The following is a 26001-nucleotide window of genomic DNA, read 5'->3' on the forward strand; positions in this document are numbered from 1 at the left end:
ATGGATTCACGTCTACGACAGGAATCCCCAATTCGTTTTTCATAAAGCAGACCTTTCATTAACTGAACACGTTCTCGGGACAATTGTAGGTAAACGTATATAAAAGGGGAAACAATCGTCGTGCTCGTTAAAAGTTTCAAGGCTCCGGCACATAAAAGATATGATCGATGATTTTTATAGTATCTGTAAAAGCGTCAAAATAGCTTCCGTCAAATGAAATCACTTTTCATCGTTACGTGACATTAGCTTCGATATTTCAGGACGAGCACTTCGTATGCAAAGTGTGAAGCGTCTGTTCCCGAGTTTGCAAGCCGTTCTCTTCCCGTCTCAAAAGCAAAAAGCGCGAACGCTAAGCGAAACAAGGAACTGGGGAGAGAGAAATTTTTCCGCGCGACAGAAAGAAATAAATAAAAGCGAGGGGGGGTTATATGCGGCGGAACAGGAAGATAGGAAGAGAACTGTCGGCAGAAGATAGATCAGGCAGTACCTTGGGGATTCTGTCTTTACGTTTGCCAAAGCGTACTCTACGTAGAGCTTACTAGCAGAGAGAGCGGACCAGAGTGATAAAACACGACGTACATGTAATAATAAATTGCACGTTAGATTTTTTACGACGGTATTACTTTGAGATTATCGGGTCGTTGGTCTTGGTGATAAATCTGTAATAAACTGCCAAGAGTCTATCTCTATAAATAAGTTGGCAGAATATTAGCGCTTGAATGCCACATGTAAGTATTATAGTTCCGATTATCGGTGAATCTCGCAGTATTTATCACACTGATTGAATTTAGTCCATATATTTTTTTAAAAAACGAAAAAAATATCACACACAAAAATAAACAGATAATTATTGTTCTTAAACATTGTCAACAAACAGTAGCAAAGATAAAGTTTGTTTATATGTTGTAGCGCACATTTATATATATAATGACTGAAAATTTAAGATAAATCTTAAAATGATTAGTTGACAATTATGTAATACTTACGTGGAAACTTTACAATCTCTTTTATTTCCCCTTATTTTAAATTCCCTTTCATTCGACGAATATTCAGATAACTGACGGTTCGCGCTCGAATTCTCTTGAAGAAGGGATCCTTCTACATTTCCTGAATAGAATTGATTCGACCATGAATGGACCACGGTATAGATGTAAATCGCATTGTCGTAACAGCGGATACGAGTTCCCAGCAGCAAAGATTTGACCGGGCAATTAGCGTTTCTAGAGGTCCCTCGATACAAGCGTGCATCAACTTGAATCGACGCGCAATTATAGCGGGTATATAAGCGAGGGAAATAAAGTCAAATGGGCATGTAAATTGCTTTCTCGATATAAGCATCAGAGAATATATCAGAGAATATATCAGAATAAGAAAAAATTCTGTTTGTACATTTTTGCATAGTTTTCTTTTGCATTTTAATTTATTTTGCTTGCTATTATATTAGGAAAATATAACTGCAAAATATTGTAGAATATAAACTGCACTTATATTGCTTTCACATATTTCTAATTAATCTATATAAATTATTACTTTATATATATTAGATTTTTCATAATTTTTTTTTTATGTATGTTTGTAGGAAAACAGCAAAAATTATGAACAAGGTCGCGTAATTTTCAATGGTGTCCTCTCCAGGAAAGTTTTCGAATCAATTTCACTCCACAGATACAAGAATTTCTATGTATACACAAAATAGAAAATTCTATTTTCAATTTAACAATAAATTAACTTTCAACAATGTATAATTTTTCTCTACGCATATACATAATTTTATAAAAATTTATTATACATTTTTATATATTCCATTTTCATTTCATTTACCGTTGATAAGAGTACAGCTTGATAAGGATATATTTAGAACACGAGACGCTACAATAGCTTTTCTGATAAAATCCCACGAGTAGGTAAAGAAGACTTCCACCGATAATACAGGATGGTGCTTGCGAAGCTTGCGCAAGCTGCGAAAGCTTTTTATGAGTTACCCATAGAGTAGCATAAAAGTCGCATTCTCCATCTAGCTGAGTCATCCCTGATCTCGATTGTTTCATTGATGATAATTTAATATTTATATAATACTAAATTATCACCAGTGAAAAAAAATAAAAGCTTTAAGCTCCTTCACAATACTGTCAAAATCTACATACAGTACGATCTACTCGATTTGATAATTTAAATATATCCATATTGTTTGTTAAATAAATAATTAACACTGATTATGTACATAATTGACATTATGCATATTGTGTAGTAAATATTCTTCCAATGGAAGATTGAATAAATGCGAATATATATGACACGATTGTATAATATAATAAATTGTGTGTAATTTAATGGCAAACAATTCTTCCCAACTCACGTATATAAATTAATTCTATTAAAACACACATATAAAATGTGGCGATGTTAAAATTTCTATTAAATTAAAATAAATAAAACTTGTAAAGATTTTATATTAATGCCAGAAGTTTTTTATATAAAAGTTTGAATCACAGAAATCACACACAAAAAACGCATTAGGTGTAAGAGCTCAATAAATCATAGAAATAATTCCACAAAGTACATGTCGCGTATAAAAACTGTTTGATATTTTCAGCACGACAAACATAAAAAATATTTAACAAGTACGTGATTCGATAGCATCTATTATATCTTCTCACTAGTGTGCGCGTATTCCTTTCGTGACTTGTTCGAATGAAAAAGTCTAACGTCACATTCCAGAATATATTTACTGGCGTATATAATGCAGCGTAGCATCTATTAAAATAGCGTGCTTTTTTGTCTAACCGGGCCAAATTTATCATACGATCATTTGATATAATAAATTTTCTATCTGTTCATCTTTTTATCTGTGCAAAATCAATAGAAAAAATGACCAAGTTTTTTTTATCGATAGAATACATGACTATATGTACATCTAGTAGCGGAAAAAATAATTAAATAAATGAATATTTATACATGTATCTAAAAATAAATTAAAAACTGAATGTGACAATAGCACATATCATAAAAAGCTTTTAGTGAACTAATTATTCACGTCATTCATCATAGTGCATCACAATACATCGCAACAAAATGCTTAGCTATATGTCGGTTAATAGTCCGAAAATTGTAGGCATAAAAGCGCAAAAATAAAACATGCAGAATTGAGGGGGCGAGATAAAAAGCCGGGGAGCCACGAGTGAGAAAAAAGAAGCAAGTCCGATGTATAAACCGTCACTAATGTAAAACACCGATATGCCGGAAACACATCGCATCACCGTTTACGGCCGCGCACGGTATCGCGGTCATGGAATTTCTCATCAGGCTTCCGTCGAAAATATGTGCATAGAGAGGAAGAGAGAAGGAAAAAAGAAAAGGAAAAATAGACAAAATGTCCTTCTCTTTTTCGCGGTACTTCCGACCGCGTGCCAAGTCGCGCGAGAGAAGCAAGGTTTCTCGAGGTTCTTCGCGAAGTATCCCGTTTATCGAGAAAAAAATCTTTGTATCGGGAACGTTTGAGGAAAAACGCTTCTCTCCTGCTTGAATATCACTTCTTCCTTTTACGCTCGACGAACGATCAATGCCCCGAGTTACGAGCAAAGAACAGAAAGCGCTCGAGTTCGTTCAAATCCATCTCGTGGTGCTTCCCGAGATGCGAGCCCGTAGACGTTACGTTACTATAGCGAAAGAAAATCTTTCGATATCAAAAAGAAAAATCAGACGGATATGTCGCATGCTCCTTGCATCACTTTTCATGATAAAAGAAATTGTTCTTACGATTCTGACGTTTCTTTATAAAATATATAATGCGTTACATAAACAAGATTTACAACAATTGAGTGTATAAGCTTTTTTGATTGAAAAGAGATATATTCTATCGAGAAAATAACTCTTCTTTATTGCCTTTTATAAGCTTGTTTTTTCTTTCGCGAACTTTATCTGAAAAATTTATCCGAACTTAAAAGTTCAAACAGTATATCTATAACTAAACAATATTTTATTCCAAAATTGATGCACCTCACAGTTTGCTGGAAATATTGAAGTTCATAAGACAATCGGAAATGTGCGAAATAAAGTAATAATCGAGGCATGTACATGGAAAATTGATAGAAAGAGATATCACAGCTACTTTTCTTTTCATCGCGAGAGCGCAGTCACGTTCAGAAATGCATCATACGTTGTGTCTGACGCCATAAGTAACGTGGCTTGAACCCTCAATGAGGATTCAGACCACTTTGAGAAATGAAAAAGATTGAACGGGTGAAATCCGATAGTATAGAGACGAGTGGTTTTAATGACACTCGATCTCAAGGATTGGATTGCATTGCATTTTAAGACGGGAAGGAAACGAGATGCTACGGCGAATATCCGGCAGTTCGTTTCCGTTCTTCCGTCACTTATTCGTGAAATATAGCGCTTGAACTTCAGAATTACGCCGAGAATTACGAAGCTGTAATATTGAATCCCCTGAGTTAGCAAACTGTCCTGAGCATAGCGGCTATGATAATATACTTAGGTGGCACACGAGTCGATTAACCCGAGCGTAAATAATTTTTAGCCCCGTTATTTCGCCGATAAATTATTTCGCGCGAGTCCTGCTTACAACGTTATAATTGAACATGTACAGTATTCATGGCTCGTATTAGGTGATTGATCCACTGCCCGACCCCGTCTGACGCTCTTCTGCTCTTTGCGCAAGCCGGCTGTGATTATGGCTCTCGCGCCCTGAGGGAGTTATCATCCTTTGCGGTCCCGTGTCGCGCCCACGTTGTATCATATATTTTGCTTCAACGAAGCCTGTGTCGCTATAGATTACGTTGTTGGAAGTTTGTTCAAGAGAGTAAATAACTATGTAATAAAAGAATATTAATAGATAAAAAATTCAACATAGGTATATTTATCAAATGTCGCGAATTAAAAATAAAGCTAAAAGTAAGATTGCAGTGAATGAATATTATTGCTATTGATTCAGAGAAGAGAACGTACTAAAAAGATAAAAATTCTTATTTATGTAGCTCAAGAGAATGCTAACAATAAGTAACATGACAGTTTAAATCGATATTCAATGTGGTGACACTAAAATTTTTTGGATGAATAAAAACTTTGAAGAAAGATGCAAAATGCAGGGCGGGCAAGTTACATAAATGATGGAGTACGACTTAACACGTCGCCCACGTTCAAAGTGTTAATTAATCACGACAAGGTGATGAAAGCCGAACTCTACGAAAGAGCGTCTCTCTCACGCGTCAAGCTCTATAAGTCTGTGGATTAAGAACTTCCATGGTGACCAAGATTTATCGATACACGATGAATCGAATAATGGCGCACGATCGGCGCTAGGAAACGCGCGAGCAAGGAACGCGATTAGTCTCGCTTTCCCGCACTCGGTCGTTCCAGGTTGAACGAGAATCCATCACGCGGACATATTGGATTTGAGAAAGGATCGAAAGCTCGTTTCCTGTGCAGACGCATACTATCCGTCCACGTGCGTCTTTATATTCCGTGATATTCTTGACAGGAATATTCCTCGTCGTGTTTACGCGATTGATCCAATAATTTTCATTCAAAATTCTTTTCCTTGTAAGTCGCAAATATTGTTACAATAATCTGAAAGACTCTTTTAAAGTTTTCTCTCAGTTGTAGTCCCCCATTTGACCGGAATGTAACCGATCGTTTTATGTAAAGTCACGAAATCGCACATCCGCAAAATTCGTTTAAAAATGATGCACATACAAGCGTGTACGATAAGCGTGTACTGAAAACCGGATGTAAAGAAGGATAAATCATCGTACCTTCGGCTTATCACAATATCCCGACGCAAATTCAACGTTGTGTGAATAGGTATAGCAGTCCGTTGCCTCTCTATCTTCATTTTTCAACAAGCACGAATACTATACGAACGCTACCTCGAAGTCACTGAGAGCTGCTGAATTTTGAATCTTCCACATTTGGTTCGCGTTACATCTATCTACCATGAAAATCCACCAACTTTAGATAACACGAACGCTATGGAATCTACGTGAGATTCGTACTTTAATGTCTCAACGTGGGATATCAAACTAGTACTTGTTGCAAATTCGACTAAGTCCGTATTCATATTGCATGCACAGGCGCGAACTTTCCCCAGAAGTGAGAGCAACGTATTTGATATCGACGTAATCGATAAAGGCACGGTGTTATTTTATATGGTGGTGATAGAGAGAAAGAGAGAGTCACGAAAAGCGTTCTACGCATTTTCACGCGTAGAATTTTCACGGAATAATAAATTTAAAAGCCTGATCGTGTCGTGCGAGCAAAAATCGATGATGAAGGTGCCGCGACCGGGCGAGCAATTATCGCTAATCTAGAGTGCCGCGAGATAAATGGCGAGATGTAATAAAACGCACCAGCTGTTCTTCCTCTCTCTCTCTCTCTCTGTCTCTTTCTCCCTTTCTCTTTTCCTCTTTCCCTTTCTCTCGTTGCCAGCGCGCAACCTCATGCAAATTCAAATGGCTCGCTCTCTATCGCGATAATATGATGGGCAACAGCGAAACGGACTATCACACTGTTTCTCGACGCTCTCTAAACCGCAAAATAACTCGCAACAAGGTCTCTGCTGTGCTTCGTCAAAGCATTAAAACGCCAACAAAGATGCGAGTTCAATAATCGAGTGCGGTAACTTGTATAATCGATGAAGAGCCATCTCTTTCCGATAAAAAAAAAGAAAATACTAACCGACGAACTTGAGGAAAGAGAACGCATCAACTGCGTTTATCTCAATACTGAGATAATATGTTAAATATTTTTACCTCTCTAATCTATTCAGAACATTAAGAAACAATATTCAGAATAGTGTTAAATATGATAGTTATCAATTTTAAAATGCTTCATTACATATTGTATAAAATTACTAAAGTTTTTAATTACAAAAACTTTGAAAATTTTTAAGTGAAGATTGCGAGGAAAATCGGCAATGATTATTATTATAATACTGATAATACTTATTCTTCCTATCACTAAGCACAAGCATTTTCGGCATAGCTCTAAGTAAGCTTATCCAGCTTAAAATACTCTATTATAAATTGCATACAATATTGCCAAAGTTCGTAATCGTAGCAAACTTCGACGAGATGCATTGGTATGTTACTTCCACATTACAAGTTTGCCGTGGCATTACATTTAGCTCACTCTACTGCATGTCACGTTCAGCCGGTAATCCTGAGATGTAAACTATACTTTATATAACAATATTAAACTTTTAAAAGTAAAACTTACAAAGTTGTGAAGGAGAATGCAAAGAGTCACAAAAATATGAAATTATGTAACAAATATTTTTAAGAAAAACTGAAAGAAAAATTTTTTTTTACAGAATCTGTTAATATTATGTATTGAAAAGTAACTGTTTTAATATATCTTAGCGTGCGCGTTTACATATATTTATTTTTAAATTTGAATATGTAAAATTTGATTGTATGATATCGAGGACTTATCAATCTTTATTAAAGATAAAAAAATCAGATATTAAAAAGAGATGACAATATAGGTCAAGAGCGAGATCTATCTAATCTTGTAATATAAAATATAATTTTATCGACAATATAAATGCACACGGTTGACATCAAAAATATCATAACACGTTTGGAATAAAGAACATTAGCAACGGAGACGAGTAACCATGACGCTAACATTATTATCTTTAATTTCTTTCTTAGCTATTTCTCATGGTAAGTAATAGACAAGTTGATTTCTCTCTAATATAATTACTTAAATTAATAAATTTACCAAATTTATATAAATGACACATATAATAAATGCTATGTACACAGGTGCATTAATCAAGTTAGATCCCAGGATTGTGGGAGGAAGAAATGCTAAGCCAGGTGAAATCCCGTATCAGGTAAATTATTAATAAATCAAAATATCGTAATATTAATCGTATTGTTTTAAAACTTTTTAAATAAATAAGCACAACATTTATTAGCATCGAGTCTTAAATTAATTTTCTTTATTCAGCAGTAAGCTGAAAAGAAAAAGCTGAATTAACTATAAGTAAAGATATATATACGTATTGTAAAAACATACGAGAAATTTCTGAATCTCGAATTGTGAAACACAAAATATATTATTTTAGGTTTCTCTCCAAATTATCGAAACAGGACATCACTTTTGCGGTGGAGTTGTACTCAATCAAAAATATGTATTGACTGCCGCTCATTGCGTGTTTGGGTAGGTATAAGATTAAAAGTTCAAGGAAAACTTCAAGATATAAAATTATTTCATAAAGATATATTCTTTCCAGCAAAAATGTCAGTCTTATCTCGGCCACCGTAGGAACGACGGATTTACGAAAACCGCATGCAGTGCATTTCATCGAGTCCTCTTACGTACACAAAGAATATGATGAAAACAATTCATGGTTCAATGATATCGCTTTACTTAAGGTAGTATTAATTAAATTAATATCAACGCAGATAATAAATTGTTTTTATAGAAATTAAATAAGTTAGAAAATGAAGATCAAACCAAGAGTTTATATTTAAAAAATTTTTAGCTTAAAACTCCATTTAAATTTTCCACTTTGATATCCCCCGTCGTATTACCGGAGCAAAATCAAATTGTGAAGACTAATTCAATAGCAATCGTGTCAGGATACGGCAGATTATGGGTAAGTATCCGTTCTCTTAATCGAATTAGCAAACATGTCACTGATTAAAGCAATGATAAGATTTCATTAAAGGTCAGACAGTATTTCATTGATTTTCAGTAGAAAGACTCGCACTTGCTCCTCCGTCTTATGTGTTTCACTGATAACAGTAAGATTTCATTGAAAAATCAGCCATTATCGCTAAATGATTCTCTTCAGATTCCTATTACACTGATTCTATTTAAGAATATGAATAATTTAAGCGGTTAAGCATTTATTAACAATAAACTAAATATTTGCGAAAAGTCATTTCAAATTTGTTTTAAAAAATCACGTACATACTCATTTTTTCTTTGCACTTACAGTATAACGGAAACAAGACCACTGAATTACACGTCGCTAACATTAAAGTAGCTGATCAAGCCTACTGCAGATATATGTATGAGAAACATTCGAAAAATATTTTCGACACGGCGCATATCTGTGCAAACGAGCCAACCGTAGAAAGGGGTTCGTGCAAGGTAAACCATTTAGAAAGCTTTGCAGTAACATCACTCTGTCATTAGTACTGGCCGCACGTGCAATTTAACGCTGTCTGCCTAGATACAGTCATTAACTACTTAACTCGTACGATTCTTCTTACACGCAAAGCTTCAACTCATCGTCCTATCTAATGACTTTTAAGCACAATGTCTCAATCATAATTTTACGTACTTCAAATTGAATAACGTGTTCTAATTGTTTTGTGATAATGCGACATATCATTATCGCATCGGCAGTTGTATTGTGTGGACTCATCGTGATTGTAATCTTTTATTTATCAATACTATATTTTTTATCAATTTATTTATCAGTTAATTTATTTTTTGATAATAAATAAATCGCGCGAAAAATGTTTGACGATTATCGCATAACGATCGACACGCTCCATTGATTATTTTGTATCATTAATGAACCATCATCGGTTTTCCTCGTCACATTTTGTAATTCAATTTAATTGGCAGCAAAACCGCGTGACAGCTAGGCCGAACGAAGCAAAAGTGCGTTATTGTTCATTATCAATGTAATTAAATTAACAAGAATAATAAACGAGCTAACTTTATACTAACAAAAAAAAAACATATTAAAATAATCTAAAAAATAAATAATATCGTTTACGTAATTTTTTAAATTAAATTCTCGTAATATTTAGGTAACCAAATTAGAGCAGTGTATTTTTCATTTTAGGGTGATTCCGGCGGTCCTCTCACCGTTGATGGAAAACTCGTCGGACTCGTCTCGTGGTCATACCGTTGCTCTGACACGGTATATCCTTCCGTTTACACACGTGTTCCATCATACGTCAATTGGATCGAAAAGTACGCTGTGTGAGTTAAAATAATTAATACGCAAAACGAAAAAAATCAATTTTGATGTTTTATGATATGATAGATTGTCATGAACTGACGCGTAATTATATTTTAAAATATAAATGCATAACTTCTTAAAATATATATATATATATATATATATATATATATATATATATATATACACTAGCTTTGAAATCCGTTATTATCAGATTTCTTAAAAATAAATATCATAAAAACTTCTACGATTATTTACACTGATATTTTTTCCCTTAGTTTAAAATTAATAGACAATGCAATAAGAGTGAATTTAAAACAACCGTTCAAATAAATTGAAAATATTATATATGCATTGCACATCCTGCCATTGCTGCGGTCGATATCCTAACAATAAACGGATCAAAAGAGAAAAGTGGGTCAAAGCAAACCGTTGAACTACTGACAGCACACGTCAAGTGCACGAAATTGTTTCAGAGAAATTAACAAACACTTCTCTCAAAAACGATTGAAAGAACCATTTACATCCATTTTCTCTCATTTCTGCCCGACGTTAATTTCTACATCTCGCACAGGCACACGCGCACAGATGTGTAGAGCTTTGTAAACAGAGAACTGTCACGTTTGTTAAAATACATCTACGCTTCATAACATCTCTTTCCATTTTACGAAATATAATAATCGTCATACTGAAAAAGCAATGTTAATTTTTGGATGATTTTCGGACGCAAATAAGAAAATAGCGTTCATCAACGATCAATTGTGCTTAGGAAAGAAAAATAAAAGTTCGACTAACACATTGATGTCGCTGAGATATTCGGATATAAATCAAACAGAGAAATCGTTTACCGAGGACATGTCGCGATACTCTTTGTTTTTACGACATCGTAAAGGCGATATTGAAAACACCCACGCAGCATCCAATCCGCGTTATTCGACGCCACCGATTCGCATACTTAGATGCAGAAAAACTAGAGCGCGATCTCCGATGGATAAAATTATTATAAAAAGTAAAAATAAGAGAATATACATAAAAAAATAATCTTATAACTTAAACAATTAACGTGAGAAATGTGTAATTATGCTAAATTTAAAAGAGAGATTTTCTCTCCTTTTTTCTTTCCTTGTATTTCCTTCGATAAACTTCGCATTTCTACTTACTGCTCCCTTGGATACTATATATAACTATTAAAAATTACAACGCAGGAAGTTTCTACGGGCTTGTTTGCTTGAATTTAAGTCAACTTTAATTCTCCTAAATGCATTATACACAGATATATAAATGTTGCACATACGTTAATTTATAATAATTGTTCCATTGAATCGCAACTTTATTTTCTCTTGATTATATAACATTTTAAAAGATGTAATTTTGATGTATTTTTTATAAAACGTAATTTTTTTTGTTAAAAAAATCATTGACATTGATATAAAACGTTAATAAAAAAATACTAACTATCGCTTATCAGACATTCATACATTTTTAACTTTGTATATAGTTTATTTCTATTGGTAGGTCTAAATAGTTTGAGAGCAGTCTGAATAATTTTACAATCATGTATATTAATAAATCAAATGTAGGAGTAAGTCAGGCCGTTTCACTACCTGTATGATCGATGAAAAGCTCCGGATGTGAGGGTCGTCGGACGCAGGTGAGTCCTGGAACAGCGGTTCTCAATATCTTTTCTTGGTCGCAGAATCGAATCGACCTTTTGCCTCCTACTACACTCCAAGATATCACAATTACAGAATCTCAAAATCTAATCAAGAATCGTGAAACTGTGCGACGTATCGTTACGTCTCACGCAAGCAGTTCTTGTAGTTTCTGTTACTTTACTATTATTACTCAGCGACAAATTAGAATAATAGAAATCGCATTTTTCGAAACGCAATATCTTGCATTCTAAAATTTAAAAGATCTATACACATACTTTGACACAAAGAATTTTTTCACTTATAACAGCGTAATTATCTGCGCATTCGATAGTTCGATTTTAACCAGCGTAAGCCAGACTGCATTCCATTAGGTAGGGAGAATCGATCGGTCTGTACCTTGGAATCCAGGCATTTCGTTCCCACTGCTATCTGTCAAGATTTCGTGATAAAGAAGGATGGCGCCTCCAGAATAGACGAATTCAGTGAGGACATTGTGAAACTGTTCAGTGTGGAATGAAGTATAACGAATTCTGAGAACTTGGTAAAGTTTCATCTTCTTAAAGTTCGAATATTCGGCTCCTTATAAAATTTACTTCTACGTCTCGAAAATTTCTCTCTTCGATAATCTTTCCATGTAAAATAATTATCATACATTAACTTCTACTTATGTTTTTGTTATCGAGTAATAATTTCAGCATTATCTTTCTTCTTTATAAAAGATCATAAAATAATATATGCATAAATGTTTATATTTTCAGATATCAACAAGTTCATTTTACATCCATACGATTATGTTGTAATAACACATATTAGAGAGAAAATTTGTCTTTCTATCTCAACTCTTATAATCTATTTTATACCAGGACATCCAAATTTTTGATTAGACAGACTACTAAATACGAAAACGATTCGTCGTCCGTTAAAAATTTCCGTAGATATTTTCATTTACATCATATATTGCGCGCGCGTGCGTGCATTCTTATGTATCGTAATATAAAACTTGTGCAAAACAAGTTTTCCAATAAATGTCATTCCTTTCATGAAAAATTTCAAAATTGAATGTCAATCATCAGTCTTGTACAGGCAATAATGTGTTAATAAAAAATTGCACATATTTATTTACATTAATATTCTTTATATCATCAAGGAATTGTTCACATCTCAGTCTTTAAAGATGACATGTAAGCAAACTGAGATTTAAGAAATCGAAATTAGCGCTGCAATATTCAAAACTTTTTGTTTAAAAGCGGCGTATTTAACTTGTAAAAAAATAATATCTCTACAATATTATTAGCACGAATAAGGTTTTCGAAGTATCTGGAGCTGAGCCACCGTCGCCTTGGATGCAGTTTCGCATCTGTCCTGGTATATCGATCGAAAGGTCACTCAACCAGGTGCCTTCATAATGCGTTATGACACCAGCGGAGATACGCTACATTGACTGACGGCTACTTTATCCTAATTAGAGAAAAACAGCATTTGTTCATCTTAACGTAATGGATGCAGAAATAAAGGACTGCGAGAGAAATTTTAAAAGCGCTCTTTCGTAATGTTCAAAATTTTATCGACATTTTGAAATAAAAATTTTTCGTACATTTTCGTGCATTTGGGTTAATGTCCATTAGCTGCTATTATCAGATCAAATAAAATAACTTTGAAATTGTAAAAAAAAAAAATGCTTTTAGCTGCATGTAAAATTAATCTGTAAAAAATGAGATAATCCCGCCGCGTTATATCTATATCGAAATTACAATATTTTTCTTTACGCATGATTCCGATGAATAAACGTTCTCTTATCGTTTTGCCATTGAAGATTATATAAAAGTTCTACTTATATATAAAGTTATATAAGAAATATATATATTTCCTTTCTCCTTATTTTCATTTCTCGCAATCGAAGTTATTTTTTGCTTCCATTGAATGCATAAAATAAATGTAGTTGAAATGTATTTATTGTATCTCTGTTATGCAATCTGATAAGACAATCATGATAATTAGCTATTATAAAGTTTATGCTAAATTTAAAAGAATCTTTGCAAGAGATATAAATATCAATCAATCAATCACAAGCTGTTCAGAATTTATATAATAAAGATAGAATCTCAAATTGTAATTTATAATAATTTCATTTTTCAACTTTTAATTCTTTCCGAGAACAGAATGCATGTGTGTTTATTCATTGCCCACAACTAAAGATACTATGTCAAAGAGCTCTTTTTATATTTGATAATATGCCCATCTCTAAATTGCGAATACTGATAAGCAAAAAGCCGACAGAAATAATCGAAATCCATCGGTGATTAAATTATTTATCTAATCTGCAATGTTCATATATAATTGCTTGTTGATCAATGCATCGTTAGCGTGCGTGCCAACTGTTATCCGATAAATATATATATTTGTCTAAATTCAATCAAATGTGGCTATTGTCATTTAAGATGTTGTTCGTAGTTTTAAGTCTTCTTAGCATAACGTCCATCTCCCAATGTAAGTATATAATGATAAAATCACACATGATATCTATATGATAAATTATGAACACTATAAGAAAATAAAATATATATATATATATATATATATATATATATATATATAAATACATAAATGTAATTTTCGATAAAATATTTATTTTACACACACAAATTTGATACTTTTTTTAAGCAAGTAGAAAATTTTGATGTATATTGTTAATAAAATTAATATAAATCAACATAAATTAAAGTAATTTCTCTGAAATATAATTAATAAAAATCAAAAATATATATTTCCATAAAATTGGATGAAATTAATTGATATATAAAATAAAAGACAATAAATGATAATAAATGTTATCATAAATAGTTATAGATTTTTAATTAAATTTAAGTAAGCGCTATATTAGTCATATATTTTCAATTATATTAAAATGCATAAAAAAACCAAATAAATACTAAAATAGTAAAAGCCTTAGCTCAAATAAGTTTAATATTGCATCAACAGCTGCCGTAGTACAGCAATATGAATCACGAATCGTAAATGGAGAAGATGTAGCGCTGGGAGAAATATCGTATCAGGTGAGTTGTAGTGAAATAACATTATCTTCCTATATAAAATTTCTTTCTTATATTGCAGATTTAGTTTCAGCACTTCAAATACCGATAAACTGCTCTGACGTTCTACTATATTGTTTGATTACTGCACGAAAATAGAAAATTCTATATACACATAAAATAAAATTAATTACTTAAATTTATTTCTAGGTCTCTCTACAGACACAAACTTCTTTCCATTTTTGTGGAGGATCTATCCTTAATGAATATTACGTTATTACTGCCGCTCACTGCGTGGACAAGTAATTGATTTTGACATAAATTTTAAAATATCACATATCAAGATATGATAACTTGTGTATTTAAAATTATTTTTAATAATCTTTAATTTTAATTAATATTGCTGCTTTTACAGTAGGATACCTGCAGATATTATAATCGTCGTCGGTATCGTAAATTTGAATCGCTCGGGCGTAAAGCGTGCAATTAAAGAGATTATTTCCCATAAAGAATATGATCCTAATAATTCGTGGCTTAACGACATTGCATTGATCAAGGTAAATTATCTCGTAAATATTACACCAACTGTAAATTCCAACTTGGAATTTTGATATCATCATTTCTCATCGTTGACGCACCTTGCTTTCTAGGTGTACTCTCCGTTTAAACCATCGCGTAATATTGGATTCGTAAATCTTCCCAAACAAGACGAAGCGGTCCAGCCAGGTACTGCGGCAAGAGTTTCCGGATTCGGAAGAATATCGGTAAGTGCAGCATCGATTCTCTCTGCATGGCTCTTATTGCAGTTTTTAGATTTACCAAAATTAATGCAGCAGCGTAATTCTAGCACCGTATTTAATTCGTTAGTTAATTTCGCGCTTGTACATATATTACAGCAAGACGGACCCAATTCCAAAATCTTACAAAAGGCTATCATTTACATAGCCGATCAGGAGTATTGCAAGAATATGTATACCAATATTCAGTACAATATTTATGACACTCAAATCTGTGCCAATAATCCAAACATCAGCAGAGGTTCTTGCAAAGTAAGTTATGTAAAAAACATTTGAGTTATTATTTGTTTTTAAAATAATTAATCCTTAGTAAAAAATACATAAAAAGAAAATTATTAAATTATAATTAAAAAATGATAAGTTAAACAGTTACGGAAAATAATTAATTGTAATACTTTTTACAAAATAAACATATACATAGACAAAGGATTAAAAAAAAAAGAGCAACAGTTGTGCGAAAGGATTGTATCACTTTACAAGCGTTAAACTTCAAATATTTTATGCATGCGTAAATCGTTAAAAAAGAAGATAAAAAAACCACTTTAATCTTCTTTGCAGGGTGACTCGGGCGGTCCTTTGATTGTTAATGGAAAACTTGTTGGGCTTGTATCATGGGCGAAAGCTTGTTCTCTTACTGACTATCCGACTGTGTACACCCGCATACCTTCGTACATCGATTGGATCGAGAAAAATGCTGTATAAAGACAATTGATATTCATACAGGCATATGATCACCCATTGTGAAGATATTAAACACATTAGGTTATATTTATTTTTTCGTTTTATTACGTGTCTAAATTTTTTTATTTATTAAGGTATGTTCATTTTATATATAATTTCACAAATAATTAACTATTTATAAATAATAAATAATACTTATAAATAATAAATAATAAATATAAACTCCCAGAATTAGCAAAAAAACATCTGAGATTATAAAAGACTAAAATAAGCTGAATGTGTAAATTATAAATATGTGTAACTGAATGTGTTTGATCTACCTTTAGATTGTAAAAATTTAATTTCTGTATAAATTATGTATATATAGATAAAAAATATAATACTTGATATATTATAATTAAAATATCTAATTAATTAGTTTTTATGAATAAGTGCTTCAATGCAAAGAATTATCTGATTGTGAGAAAAAAAAAAATTAGAATAGCAATAAATAGAAATCGGAATTATCTTATAACTTAACAAGAAATCTTTATCTATTATTTTCATCAAATTTAATCAGACAGCCAAGAAAATAAAAATTATAGAGTAAATATTATCTCCATTAATATTTAAAAATAAAAAAAATAATAAAAAAGGTAAATAATAAAAATAATAAAAAAAAATAAAAAAAGGTAAATAATAAAAAGGGAGTCACTGCGCTAGATGAGAAGTGTCAAAATTATGTTATTCTTCGTAAGTATAAATGCATTGATTAGACATTTTGGCTGAATATTGGATTTATCTTCAGTAATTTTTAAAATTTATTAATTTTATCAAATTAAAATCATGCTTTATTCTCGCACTAAAAACATGATATCAAACAGAAGCACAATTCGCTTACTTACTTGCGTAAAAACTATCGCTTTAATTATTGCTATCGCTTTAATTATTACTAAATGCATCACTAACTGTGTGACATAAATTTTTCAATTCTAATAAAAGATAAGATTGCTTCGAGACACCGTCCCTTGAGAATAGAGCAAAACGTAGAAAGAAAATGAGCACGCGTCGTATCGGAGTCATACAAACAAACTCACGAATGCGCGATGTCGAGCATTAATTAACGACGTACAAAAATAAATCAGAAACTTTGCACAAACTCGGCAATCGATGTTCTTTTATCGTGACAGGTCATGCGCGTAGCGTTGTGATAACGTAGCTGCCACAACTATTTTTCGACGAGAGCAGGAAAGAAGAAAAGCGGTACTGTACGTGTTCGTTGAACCGTTTCTGACGGTCGCTCGAAAGCGAGGATATTGTCAAAGTTCAATGTACCCCAACAAATCGCGCAATTGTTAAAAAAATCGCGGAATAATGCGTAGTGAATTTATCATTCGTGGTTTGCGACGTTCTGATAGTTGATAAGCTTATCTGTGTTGCGCTGTGGTTACGATGTAATCATTATGACCTGAATTAAATCAATTCACAATAGACTATATTTAAAAGTAAATAATTAAGATATACAAATAAAAAATATAATAAAATTAAATAGATTAAAATAAATAGTTATTATTAAAAATATGAAAACACACATACACACATATATCTACTCAAAACCATATTTTATTCGTGAGCAGATTATATTAGCAAAAATATACTTTAATGTACATAAAAAATACGGTAATTTATTGCAACTTAATGATAATGGCGTAGTATCTATGACAAAAATTATACACGTTTTTTGTCGCATAAATAATTGCTCGAAAAATATGTACTTTGTACTTCTTTTAATCTTTTCGCTCTTTAAGCGGCTGCCTTTTGTTTGAAAATCTTGGCGATTTTATATGTGGAAGAGAAAAAACGCGGATTTTTCTGGAATGCGCTAGCAAGAAAGATCTCGTTGTTCTCGGACAACCTTTGATCCTTTTATTCCATTTACACTTGAATAATGCATGCAAAAACAAACTTTGTCGACGTAAGAAAATAAATCTCTCTACATGAACAATATTGCTTTCGCAATGTGTCCCTGCGAGCATTATTTGCGAAATTGCAAAGATTTATATAGTCTGTAATAAAAAATACTCTGTAATAATTTAATTTCTTCTATGTATCCTATTTATCTCCTTTTCTTACATTTGTAACTATTATAATTGCTATAAAATAAGGGTATTTATCGTGACACTATTATTAAACGATTTCCGTAAATATTGAATGGCGCTAAAGCTTTTATCAGATAAGCCTATAATAAAATTAAACCATACCTGTTATCTAAGCTATGTAATTGAAAAGTTTGTAGTTTTGATTCGTATCATAATATTTTAAGAATGCTTCGTTCAAGTGATTATCGAAAATGACTTCTTTTATCGCATCAAATATTTTTATCAAGCAATGGAGTTGTCATTATCACAGTTGGTAAACGATCTTATATTCGTATAATATATTGCATAAACAAATTGGTAAACATATTATTATAATTCAATATCTTTATCATTACAGATAGATTATCATCTGTATATAAATACACAGACACATTACATATAGATTTCACAAAATAAACAATATTATTAATAATAAATAATAATATTTTTAATTTGCAAAAACAAAAATATCACATTACGATTTAATTAGAAGCAATGCTGAAAAACATATTAAACATTAAATTTTTTAATTACATAATTTTTTTTTATCAGAGAAAATAGAAAACACGAATTATATCTACTATCATCATGAATTTCGTTCCAAAGTTAAACACTCCCCATCAGTTGTAAATTTATCCAAAGCTCCAACATGCTATCGTAAAGTTTGGTAAAGGCTAGGCGCGCGAGCACGATCGAAAGTTTCTGCACGTAAAACATCAGTGATCTCGATCGGTGTGCGAATCTTTGATCACCCGTACGAGCGATTACGTGGTCAGAGCACGGGGTCGTTGGTCGCAGGTAAATCCTGCAATACTGATACTCTCTAGTCGTCCTGAACTAACGATCGATCGTCTCCCACCTTTACCCATTCGATGGTCCGTCAGGATTTCTTGATAAAACATGGTCAACTGTCAAGAAATGACAAAATTTCTTTATCTCTCACGAGATCTTCTATTGAAATTAGCGCCGTGAGTATAGAACTTTTAATAGGAAGTAATTAAAGTTCTTGACAAAGTAATATATGTGAAGCAGAAATGGTAATAAATCTATATTAAAAGTTATTTCACATTTAATTTAATAAAATTTAATTTAATATCGTGCGATAAAGCACTATTTAAAAAAATATACTGTTAGGTTGAGAATGTGTCAGCGAACATTGAAATATTATATGAATATATATATTCTAGTCTAACATATAAATTGTGTGCAAATAAATTAACGAACAACTCTAATCGATAGATTATTTCTGCAAAGATAAGAAAATATCGTTTACTATAGCTATAAAGTATCATATACTTCATTAAATGATAAATCATAGAAAATGTAAAAATGAAATGATGCTATTATCATATCAATCGAAAAATTACGATATTCTATCACATTCAATGAAACATACTAAAGATTCATCAGGCAAGATTAAGAGATATGGAAAAACCCAATGTCTCATATGTCAATCAACGAGACAGATGTTAACGGAACAGATTATTATTATAATTGAATGATAAAAGATTGAATAATTAAAAAGATATTGTAATATGTATTATCTACTACAAATTATATCTACACATCTATCTTAAATCAAATATACTAACTCATATTTAATCTGGATAGTTATTTATGATTATTTACAGTTATACATTATTGTAAGAAGTATTCTTACATATTTTTAATTATAACAAGTCAAAAATTGTACAATAATAACTGGAGAATAGATGTAATTAATTTAGATTCATATCATTAACTCAGATTCCTTTCTCAAAAAAAAAATATATATATATATATATATATTTTTTTTGAGAAAGGAATCTGAGTTAATGATATGAATCTAAATTAATTACATCTATTCTCCAGTTATTATTGTACAATTTTTGACTTGTTATAATTAAAAATATGTAAGAATACTTCTTACAATAATGTATAACTGTAAATAATATATATAAAACATATATATATATAAAACATATATATATAAAACAAAATTGGTAATTAACTAAAATAAAGGGACGATTTGTGCAATCTAAAATCTCAGTGTCGCAATCACGTTTTTATCAAAAGATGAACTGCCAATCCATATCAATCTCGGTAGAACGTCTCCGATATACTACTTCGTAATCGAGTTATCTAATCTAGATTTCACAAGAAAAAAAATCGTCAATCATTGGACTACTTGTACGAAAGTGGATTGGAAGCAGGTATATAAATTGGCGGTATCAACATATTACAATACAGTCTACGGTCGATGATCAAACAATGGCGTTAACGATCTTGTGTCTCCTCGGCCTATTGGCATTCTCTCAAGGTGAGTGATGATTCTATAGGAGCAAACCGACAATTATTCGTTTAACATTGACAAGCATCGGTTTAAATAAATACAAATTGATATACTCCTCTCTTAGATATATTAAACCAAGAAACTCACTTTATTGCGACGTGTAATTTAACCAATTGAATTAATTTACTTGCTAACATTTTAAATTCGATCATTAATTCCAAACTGCAAGAATCGCAAAACTGTACTTTATAATTTTGTCAAAAAATTATTAATGTGCAAAAATTTGAAAATTATTCCCTATTAAAGTTTTTTAAATAGATTTTTAATAAATTTTTTTATCTTCATATAATAACAATAATTTATTATTTTAGCTGGAATTTTGAAACCATATTTTGATCCCAGAATCGTTAATGGAGTAGATGCCAAAGAAGGCGAAATTCCATATCAGGTACATATTGCTTTAAAATAACATATAAATGAAGGCATAATTATTAAAATTTGTGCTGGCCATTTATAAAAATATTTTTCATTACGATTAAGAGCACGCATAAAAATAAATAAATGCATAAATATTAGAGTGCTATTATGTTTACAGGTTTCTCTTCAAGAAAAGAGTACTTCCTTCCACTTCTGTGGCGGCTCAATCCTATCTAAAAATTTTGTTATCACAGCAGCTCACTGTGTTGTGGGGTAATTTTATTAAAAATCCTTTCACACTACATTAACCATAAATATTGTTTGAGAAACGTCATATGAAAGACACTAATACATAATAAAAATTCATGTTTTTCTTTTACTTATGTTTGCGTAAATATTGTTTCGCCAATAAAAGAAATACACACTTATTAGAAAATTTTTATTTTTTCTTATATTATTTTTTTGGGTAGATATATTTTAATATAATTAAATATTTTAATATAATTAAATTTTAATATAATTAAATTTTAATACAATTTAAAAAAAAAAATTTTAATACAATTAAATTTTCATGTTATATATAGGCAAACAGCTTCAAATATAAAGGTTATTGCTAACACTATCGATTTAAAAAAACCACAACAGACGCATACAGTCACAGAAATCCGCGTGCACGAGGGATATAATGCCGCTGATTCCTGGATTAATGATGTGGCTTTATTAAAGGTAAATAAGATTTATTAGAAATTTTCTTTTTATAGAGAATTAAAAAAATCATTCGATCCTTTTCAAATTCTTTTGCTAATCAGTAATATTTAAGTAAAAACCATCTTTCAGGTAAAAGATCCCTTTATAATATCTGAAACTCTCCAATACGTTCCTCTGCCACCAAAGGACCACGTTGTCAATGCCAACGATATTGCTGTTGTATCAGGATGGGGCCGACTTTGGGTGAGTTTTATACTTTCCTAACAATTTTTTTCGCGCACGATCTGTATCTTTTATATAAAAATAACGCCTAATTCTTAAGATTATATTTATATTTATTATTTACGACACGCGGAGCGAAAAAACAAACTACACTATCACTGAAAGCGCAATTATAAATATTACTGATAAAATTGCAGCAAGGCGGACCAACTACTACTCGATTACAACGAGTCGACATTTTCATTGCTGATCAAAACTACTGCGCCAATATATACAACAGCGTGGGATATAACGTCTATGCCACACAAGTTTGCGCGTACGATATGCAAACGGAGAAAGGATCTTGCCACGTAAGTTCTCTTTAAAATTTTAATATCTTTTTTTATCCACACATTTATATACATTTAATATTATCACATTAGTAATATATTATACAATCTCTTAAAATATAATTAATGTGTCATAATAAAAAAACACAAGATTTAACAAGATAAAATATTCGATTTAATATTATATTTAAGATGATATCTTCTTCTAGGGTGACTCTGGTGGTCCATTGACTGTCGATGGAGTACTCGTTGGATTGGTATCCTGGGCGAACGGTTGCGCCAGTACTTCCTACCCGACTGTTTACACACGTGTTGTCTCTTATATTGATTGGATTAAATCTAATGCGGTCTAAATCAGATCTATTCAATTATGATTCGTCGACTGTTTTTTTTTTTTTATGAATCTTTTAACGATCAATTGTTGAAATCGAAAAAAGAAGATATTTCTAATGTATATACAGATGATAACAATGTGACGTAAGGTTGTACAAAATAAATTTCCTCAAAGTTTGTATACATTTTCAACACAATAAATATGTATATATATATGTATATATATCGTTTAAAATTGTACAAAGAAGATCGTTAATATATATATTTAGTTTGTACTAAAAATCAATAAAGATAAATTATCACATTATAAGTGTTATTTATCGCTTATCACAAATCAAATCCAGAGAGATTTCGCTATAATACTATCGAATTTAGTACAAGAGGATAGAATTGGATAGAATTCTCGAGAAAATCAATACACCGTGACCGTGCGACGCTCACGTGTTGTTCTTATTTCCGGTGGCACTTGGAAAAACGGAAACGATCGATGCAGATATTTTAACTGTAATTACCAGTTATAATTATAATGTCGTTTTTCAGTTATATAATGCTAAATAAAAATATTCGTTAATCGCGTCATTAATAACATCATAAATTTATTCCTATTCCTATTTTATTCTTATTCCTTTTACTGTAACTTTAATATTACAGGAAAAATAATAAATATATCAATTTGTTAAGGAAACAGATTATATTTTCAGGATTTATAGGCAAAAAAATAATTGTAAAGGAAAGAGAAATTTTCCGAGTTATGACGCCAAAAGAAAAGATAAATAAAAATGATATAAAAAATATAGCCAAACTTATTTTTTTTTCTTGAAAATATAATCAATGACAAACATTAAAAATTTTCAAATAAAAATAAAACAAAAAATAATTATAACGGGATAGCTGTTTCTTGATAACAGAAAATTATAAATACGAATTGTTCGTAAATTCTATTTCGTCACCCGTATTTACATTGCTAATGAAATTTCATTTCTGCTTTCACCAGTCTTCCACAAGAGGCGTGTGATAGACTCTTACGTCACTCGCCGGATTTGTTTTGCTCCTTTTCGACGATTTTACTTGGAGCGTAAAAGAGCCTAGTAGTTGCTCATTTCCGAGCGGAAGACAATATCATTATTAATTCACTACGCATCTCTCAGAGATAATTTTCTCGTTTTATCTTATTAAAAAAAAAAAAAACTACTTGCAGAAACCTAATGGAAATCATTTTTGCAGGAACTGGAAATAATTTGGGCAAGAACCCGATTAATTCATAATTTCGGTGAGTAAAATTAGAGCACACAATGAAATTTCCACTCGCTGTTAGATTTTCAGAATTAATTTGTCATTTAGATAATTTCTCATCCCAAATATGTAACAGATTAACTCGATCACTGTGTATTGTGTTTACAATTATTCCTGGATAATTATTCAACCGTACGATAGATATAGTTACAGATTGCCAAAAATAATAAGATGTATAATATTATATCAAGAATCGATTATATTCTCTAGAGAAATTTTCCGAACCGATACATAAACTTCTATAGTTAGAAAATTTTATAAACTCGCTAGTTATTATGGAGAGGTAATTTCTACCTACTACTTCTTTTATTACGGCGTTATATAAACAAATACGGATAAAACCGCAAACAGATAGCATTATTCTCTCTTATAATCCCATCAGTGTTTTGTAATTACGTTGAAATCAATCGCGCCTTTGCGCATAACTTTGTGATATATAATATTTAAATATAAGCATGTGCTAACAATAAGTGTCAGGTTTAAAAAAATCATACAAAAAGTCATACAAAAAAATTAAAAAATATATTAAAAATTAAATGCGCACAAATCATCATTTAAAGAGATACATGTGCGATTGTATATCGTTAATTAAATTTAAAAGATTTAATTAAAATAATCTTTCAAATTTAATTAAAAACATAAAGAATTCAAGAAATGTAGTATTATTGGAATATATCAAAAGTTTAATTTTTGCACAATACAAAAATATTTTAACTAAATAATTTAACTCGATGTTTGCAATTATGATTTCAATTAAATCATTTAGTATATCTGCATTACATTGAATATCACCGCTAAGGAACGTCCTTCCAAAAAATATCGCGACGAAAAGTCTCGACGAAGCCACCGAAAAGCTTCAAAGAGACGAAGCCCTTCTCTATTCGCGATCAATTCGACATCGTCGCGCTATCTTCTCTTTCTTCCATCTTTTCTTTCTCTCTCTCTCCGTCTCTTTCTTTACTTTTCTATCTCTTATTCGTTTTACAATCTTCTTTTTATTTCCCTTTTTAGATCCGCAAGTCGACCTTGAGATCGTTGGAATAAGTCAAGGGCCGTTGTCGCGACAACTCAATTTTGTTGGAACTTTACAAATCATTTTAACTACAAAATATCATGGCTTTTGAGAGCTACTCAAGAGAAATAGGTAGAAAATAATTTGATAAATTGGAGAAATATAATATCTCGCATTTCTAATCTACAATCAAGTAAACGGCCGCGCAAATAGGTTTAAATGAGTCCAAAATTATAGATCATAAATTCGAAACTTGGACCACTTCGTACCTTCAGATGTACGAAATTACGATACGATACACGCCCATTGAGTTCAGCCGCTTGGAATGCTTAAGATAATTGCATCATACGATAGCGATGTAAAATATTGTTACGATCATGGCATGAATATGGAAGCATTCTAAATTTTTAGCTTGCCTTGTTCCAAATTTTTTTCAATACTTTTTATATATTACTAAAAAATTTTTCTTTTCGCGTTTTCACTCGACTATAGACATTAAAGTTTCGTTCTACAAAAACGAATACCGGAAAAGAGTCCCGTTCGTCGTTCGTCATGATTAAAAGCCATATAATTCCACATCTTTTCTATTTAAATATTCTTTTCAAGAAAATTTCTTGAGAACATCTCACCCAATATGGAATAGCACGTGCGACGCATGGCATACGCGATTAAAGTCGAGCTTTGGCACGAAGCCAGCAAAATCTTTCTCCTTCTTTATTAATAAAAAAAAATGTTGTGTTATTAGTACCAACATGGTAGAAGTTTTACTCAATCAACACAAAATTGAACTTTTTTTTTTCATTCTAATTAATTGATATCGCGATAAGCAATGTTTAAATGACAATCTGCAATTTGCGATGCAAGTTTGATTAATGTTATTTATGCTACTTTTTTATTATTGAATGACAATGATAGAAGAATATCATTCGCTATCGTGAAAAAAATCTTTATTCCGTACACGATTTCTCATACTACCAAAATATCATTAAACTTTAAAGGATTCGTTTGCACACGAAATAGAGTACAATACTTTTCGTCAATTCTCTAGAGACTAACTGACTTTGAAATGCTCTTGCAATAAGATATATATATATATATATATATATATATATATATATATATATATTTACGAAAGTATAATAACTCGGAATATATATTCCGAAATATCATCCCTCTTCGTGCTATCT

At 31.3% G+C, this 26001-nt stretch overlaps 4 protein-coding genes across 6 annotated transcripts in view; 3 read left to right on the forward strand and 1 right to left on the reverse strand.

Annotated features, from left to right (window-relative positions):
• Positions 1–26001, reverse strand: part of LOC126852677 (transcription initiation factor TFIID subunit 1) — a 114136-nt gene that overhangs the window by 85205 nt on the left and 2930 nt on the right. The gene's annotated exons all lie outside the window — the stretch shown is intronic.
• LOC126853189 (trypsin-7-like) lies at positions 7570–11994 on the forward strand. 3 transcript variants are annotated; one of them, XM_050598758.1, is made up of 8 exons: positions 7570–7682; positions 7785–7855; positions 8090–8184; positions 8258–8399; positions 8510–8623; positions 8968–9123; positions 9830–9960; positions 11976–11994. In XM_050598758.1, exons 1-8 carry the CDS (start codon positions 7634–7636, stop codon positions 11977–11979), a joined length of 762 nt encoding a protein of 253 aa, XP_050454715.1. In that variant the 5' UTR covers positions 7570–7633; the 3' UTR covers positions 11980–11994. The 3 variants fall into 3 exon arrangements, with proteins under 3 accessions (XP_050454715.1, XP_050454698.1, XP_050454706.1); XM_050598741.1 differs by lacking the exon at positions 11976–11994 and adding an exon at positions 10228–11271; XM_050598749.1 differs by lacking the exon at positions 11976–11994 and having other exon boundaries at positions 9830–10114.
• LOC126853204 (mite allergen Der p 3-like) lies at positions 13974–16423 on the forward strand. The gene is made up of 7 exons (XM_050598773.1): positions 13974–14091; positions 14584–14657; positions 14844–14935; positions 15049–15190; positions 15284–15397; positions 15530–15682; positions 15989–16423. Exons 1-7 carry the CDS (start codon positions 14022–14024, stop codon positions 16130–16132), a joined length of 789 nt encoding a protein of 262 aa, XP_050454730.1. The 5' UTR covers positions 13974–14021; the 3' UTR covers positions 16133–16423.
• Positions 20415–22819, forward strand: LOC126853208 (chymotrypsin-2-like). The gene is made up of 7 exons (XM_050598787.1): positions 20415–20527; positions 20872–20948; positions 21096–21190; positions 21502–21643; positions 21755–21868; positions 22045–22197; positions 22386–22819. Exons 1-7 carry the CDS (start codon positions 20479–20481, stop codon positions 22527–22529), a joined length of 774 nt encoding a protein of 257 aa, XP_050454744.1. The 5' UTR covers positions 20415–20478; the 3' UTR covers positions 22530–22819.

This window comes from Cataglyphis hispanica, chromosome 1 (assembly GCF_021464435.1).
Source record: "Cataglyphis hispanica isolate Lineage 1 chromosome 1, ULB_Chis1_1.0, whole genome shotgun sequence".
Taxonomy (NCBI): domain Eukaryota; kingdom Metazoa; phylum Arthropoda; class Insecta; order Hymenoptera; family Formicidae; genus Cataglyphis; species Cataglyphis hispanica.

Bases quoted from the DNA above. Each gene is read 5' to 3' on its own strand.
- LOC126853204 (XM_050598773.1), top strand. From the start codon at position 14,022: ATGTGGCTATTGTCATTTAAGATGTTGTTCGTAGTTTTAAGTCTTCTT. The intron at 14,092-14,583 runs GTAAGTATATAA...TTGCATCAACAG, and splicing joins CATAACGTCCATCTCCCAAT to CTGCCGTAGTACAGCAATAT. The intron at 15,191-15,283 runs GTAAATTATCTC...CTTGCTTTCTAG, and splicing joins ACGACATTGCATTGATCAAG to GTGTACTCTCCGTTTAAACC.
- LOC126853189 (XM_050598741.1), top strand. From the start codon at position 7,634: ATGACGCTAACATTATTATCTTTAATTTCTTTCTTAGCTATTTCTCAT. The intron at 7,683-7,784 runs GTAAGTAATAGA...CTATGTACACAG, and splicing joins TTTCTTAGCTATTTCTCATG to GTGCATTAATCAAGTTAGAT. The intron at 8,400-8,509 runs GTAGTATTAATT...AAAAATTTTTAG, and splicing joins ATGATATCGCTTTACTTAAG to CTTAAAACTCCATTTAAATT.
- LOC126853208 (XM_050598787.1), top strand. From the start codon at position 20,479: ATGGCGTTAACGATCTTGTGTCTCCTCGGCCTATTGGCATTCTCTCAA. The intron at 20,528-20,871 runs GTGAGTGATGAT...TTATTATTTTAG, and splicing joins CCTATTGGCATTCTCTCAAG to CTGGAATTTTGAAACCATAT. The intron at 21,644-21,754 runs GTAAATAAGATT...ACCATCTTTCAG, and splicing joins ATGATGTGGCTTTATTAAAG to GTAAAAGATCCCTTTATAAT.